Genomic DNA, 3539 nt, shown 5'->3' on the forward strand with positions numbered 1-3539 from the left:
ATGATTTTTACACTGAGAGCTGTGGGAGTATTTTTCTTGTTGAAACGTAAGTTGATTACTACTAGAAAAAGTGAAATTTAGTTGTAGTAGTATATTGAAAATTTTATTAATTTTGTCAAGCGATCTAGCCGTCGACAAAGTCGAATTTTCAATTCGATTTTTTAATATTTGCACATACTATGTGATTACCGATTGACAATACTTTTGTACGTTTTGCCTAGAACATGATAATATTATTTTACTCATAAGCATTATACTTACAAATAATTATTTACGTTTATATACATACAAATTATATTATCTTCAAAACATTCCATTCTTCTTCTATAACAGAAAATTTTCATCCACACGCCCTTGAATAATAAATGCACATAATAAAATAATATCAACTACCCTTATTTTCAGTATTGTCACCCGTAACCACCGACGAGAACTGCGACGCCAGGCTGTGTTCCAACTTTTACGATCCGGTGTGCGGACTGGCCACTAAGGACGGCGCCTCGATCATCAAGAAGTTCCATAATGTATGCCATTTGAAGAAGATCAGATGCCGTCTCGAGTCTCTCGTGGGTTGGTCATTATGCTAATGCTAGACGAGATGAAGTTTGCGAACCCGATTTACATAATCATAGGATTTTTGCACACTGATTCAGTAATACTTGGCTTCTTGTGGCCGCCTATCTATTCAAAGCGATTCTTTGAAATTGGACGACTTTATGAATGTTAACTTAAGTGTTTCTTGTTCACTAAATTATGTGGAATTTTTAGTTTGACGCATATCTTTTTTACTAGTATATGAAGAATAGTTTTGTTGGTTTTACGTGTATAATTGGCTTATAAACTTTATTATCTTATCAATAAAATGCATTTGTATGTGCTGCACATTGTTGTGGGCAACCATTGTGTTGTGGAATGAAGTTCATCAGTTTATATAAGTTACTGTTGGATATAAGCCTCTCCTGCAAAGGATTATGTTGGTCGTGCGTATTGGTACATTGAGCATATACGCAATGCCGGACTGATTTCGAAAGGCTAATGTTATCCGTCACGTCATCTTAGTCAAACTACAGAGGTCTCGGAACCTTCATTATTATGAGTAAACCAAATAAGTCGCGTATGAATTAAAATTTAACATCTTGGAAAGAAAGTTGGTAGAATCGCCATACTTGTATGTAACGGGAAGTATTTCTTGCGTTCCGGTGAAAGGATGTAAATACCGGCTGACTTACATATAAAGTGACTTTTAGTCTTCAGGAGTGCCAACGCATCTGTAACTGACTTGATTAGGCAGAAACGTCCACACATCCACGACACCTACAATACAAGTAATCCTAGTAAGGATATGAGGATATACGAATACAAAAAGTCTTGCTTATTACAAATACTCCAAGCATGTTAATTACTCTTAACTCAACTTCCAGATATAAAGCAAGTGCCCAATCATCTGTGCAACATAAAACAGACCCACCGCTCCGGCCGGCGAGTTTACGACTTCAGCATAATGGGGGCACATCAGTCCTGTAACCACACGTGTCCTACATACTGCCTGGACACTTATGATCCTGCTTGTGCCCAAATTTGGAAATCAGATATGGAGACTTATAGTTACAGGCCGATGATCAATCACTGTCATATTGATATGTTCTCTTGTGTAGTGGGTGTCAGTAAGTATAAGTAACATTAACAAAAATACATCATTATTATCTTATATATTAAATTCGCGTGTCACAATGTTAGTTACCGTACTCCTCCGAAACGGCTACGAACTACCGATTTTCACCAAATTTTATATGCATATTCAGTAGGTCTGAGAATCGCCTACTCTCTATTTTTCATACCCCTAAGTGATAAGGGTTGTTCACCCTTAATTTCTTTTTTAATTCATATGGCAACACAACGTTTGCCGGGTCAGCTAGTAAGACGATAAAATTCTACTGCTTAAAAGTATAGCCTACGACATATTTAAAATTAAGACGAATATAAGGACTCCTCATATGTTAGAGTACACTAAAAAAATTATGGCTAAAGAGCGTTCCAAACAAACAGATAGTTTGAAAAATCCAAAAACGCACGCTTCTTAACGCTATATATCTGTGGCTCCATCTAGCTGTACAGCTATGGAGGTTTCAATAAAAATCATCTGACAGTACAATCCGTCAATATAAACATACAATAGATTAGTAGAATTAAGTGGATTTTTTATTTTATGAATTATAATTAAATTACATTGAATTAGACCGTGATTTGCAATAGGTATTCAATTAAAATTATTATGAAGCGAATAATACTGATGTTACACGTATTTTTAGTGATGTTACTGATGTTACAGTTTTTTTAGATTTTAAACTTAGTATTTTTGAGGAGTATCTAAAATTATAAAAAAAGTGTTACATAGCACAAACATTTGAACACATGTTTGAACACAGTGATGCACGGGTATTTGTGTATTTGTACAAAGCTTGCTTCAAATATTTGCACTTTGCCATGGTGTCGGTTTTTCGAGCGCACATCAAAGCGTTCAAACTACTTCAAACTTAAAATATGTGCGGAGCCTTTCTGCTACACATGCGCAAAGTCCAGTTGCTAGGAGACCATGAAATGAGAGACAAGTTAAAAAATGTAAACAAATAAGTGTTCAAATGTGTGAGCAAAGTCTTTGTTCAAATATTTGTTTATGTCTGGCACGGGCCTTATGACGCGTGCAATACATACATGTATATTGTATACGCTGGAAAAACATTACACTCCACAGTCGAGTATAAATAACGAATTATTTCAGAATATGTCAATCCTGATAAGGTTGAATTGTAAAAACTAAACTATTTCTTCAGCCAATTTACATTTCCCGCTCAAAATACAACTCAAACGTCAAGATGCGTGTTTTTCTTTTTTTATGCTAACTTATACAATCGTACCAGCCAGTGATAATATAAATGAGAACTCATTATTATAAAAATAACACTATTATAAAATAATTTAAATAGTTTTCTTAAAGAAAAAAGTTTTAAATATGTTTTATTTCCAGATGTTACTGTCCAGCCATTAAGTAAATGCTACAAGAATCCAAGCGGCCTCATGTTTATGTCACATATAGCAGCAATGAAAAGTCTGAACTTGATTGATGATTAGAAAACAATAGTTTAAAACTTTGTGAATAAAACAAACTATACATCTTTATGTCTACATTTACGTTTTAACTATTATTGTGAGGTCGTATTTTGTAATGTTCATGTACTTAATAATACTTTCAAAATCTAATGACATTGGCTTTCCTTTTTTCATTTTTATTTCACATTTAGTTTTACTTCGGCTGTAATAATTTTATCATAGGAGATGAAGCGGACCGTGGCTTCCATAATCTTAATGGCCAATCTAGAGATTTAATTAAATTTCCCGCTCCACACTTGGAGAATATTATAAAAAATAACGCTTTTTATAACCTCGCTAAGCCCATTGGAAAGATTAAAAGGGGATGCTATCCAAAGGATGTTTGGATAATTAATGGTCTTTTTGGATTTCCATTAGAACTTATTACTTTT

The 3539-nt window shown here is 34.0% G+C and overlaps 1 protein-coding gene across 1 annotated transcript; it reads left to right on the plus strand.

Annotated features, from left to right (window-relative positions):
• Window positions 1–3163, plus strand: LOC140746853 (uncharacterized). The gene is made up of 4 exons (XM_073078951.1): window positions 1–46; window positions 406–570; window positions 1422–1664; window positions 3026–3163. Exons 1-4 carry the CDS (start codon window positions 1–3, stop codon window positions 3127–3129), a joined length of 558 nt encoding a protein of 185 aa, XP_072935052.1. The 3' UTR covers window positions 3130–3163.
• The last annotated feature ends 376 nt before the right edge of the window (window positions 3164–3539 follow it).

The sequence above is a fragment of the Epargyreus clarus genome, unplaced genomic scaffold (assembly GCF_041222505.1).
Source record: "Epargyreus clarus isolate Ecla_fem2 unplaced genomic scaffold, WU_Ecla_fem_2.2 ptg000014l, whole genome shotgun sequence".
In the NCBI taxonomy this organism is placed as follows: domain Eukaryota; kingdom Metazoa; phylum Arthropoda; class Insecta; order Lepidoptera; family Hesperiidae; genus Epargyreus; species Epargyreus clarus.

Excerpts from the sequence above, each read along its gene's own strand:
- LOC140746853 (XM_073078951.1), top strand. The coding sequence starts at position 1 with ATGATTTTTACACTGAGAGCTGTGGGAGTATTTTTCTTGTTGAAAC. Across the intron at positions 47-405 it reads AGTATTTTTCTTGTTGAAAC|TATTGTCACCCGTAACCACC; the intron begins GTAAGTTGATTA and ends CCTTATTTTCAG. Across the intron at positions 571-1,421 it reads CCGTCTCGAGTCTCTCGTGG|ATATAAAGCAAGTGCCCAAT; the intron begins GTTGGTCATTAT and ends CTCAACTTCCAG.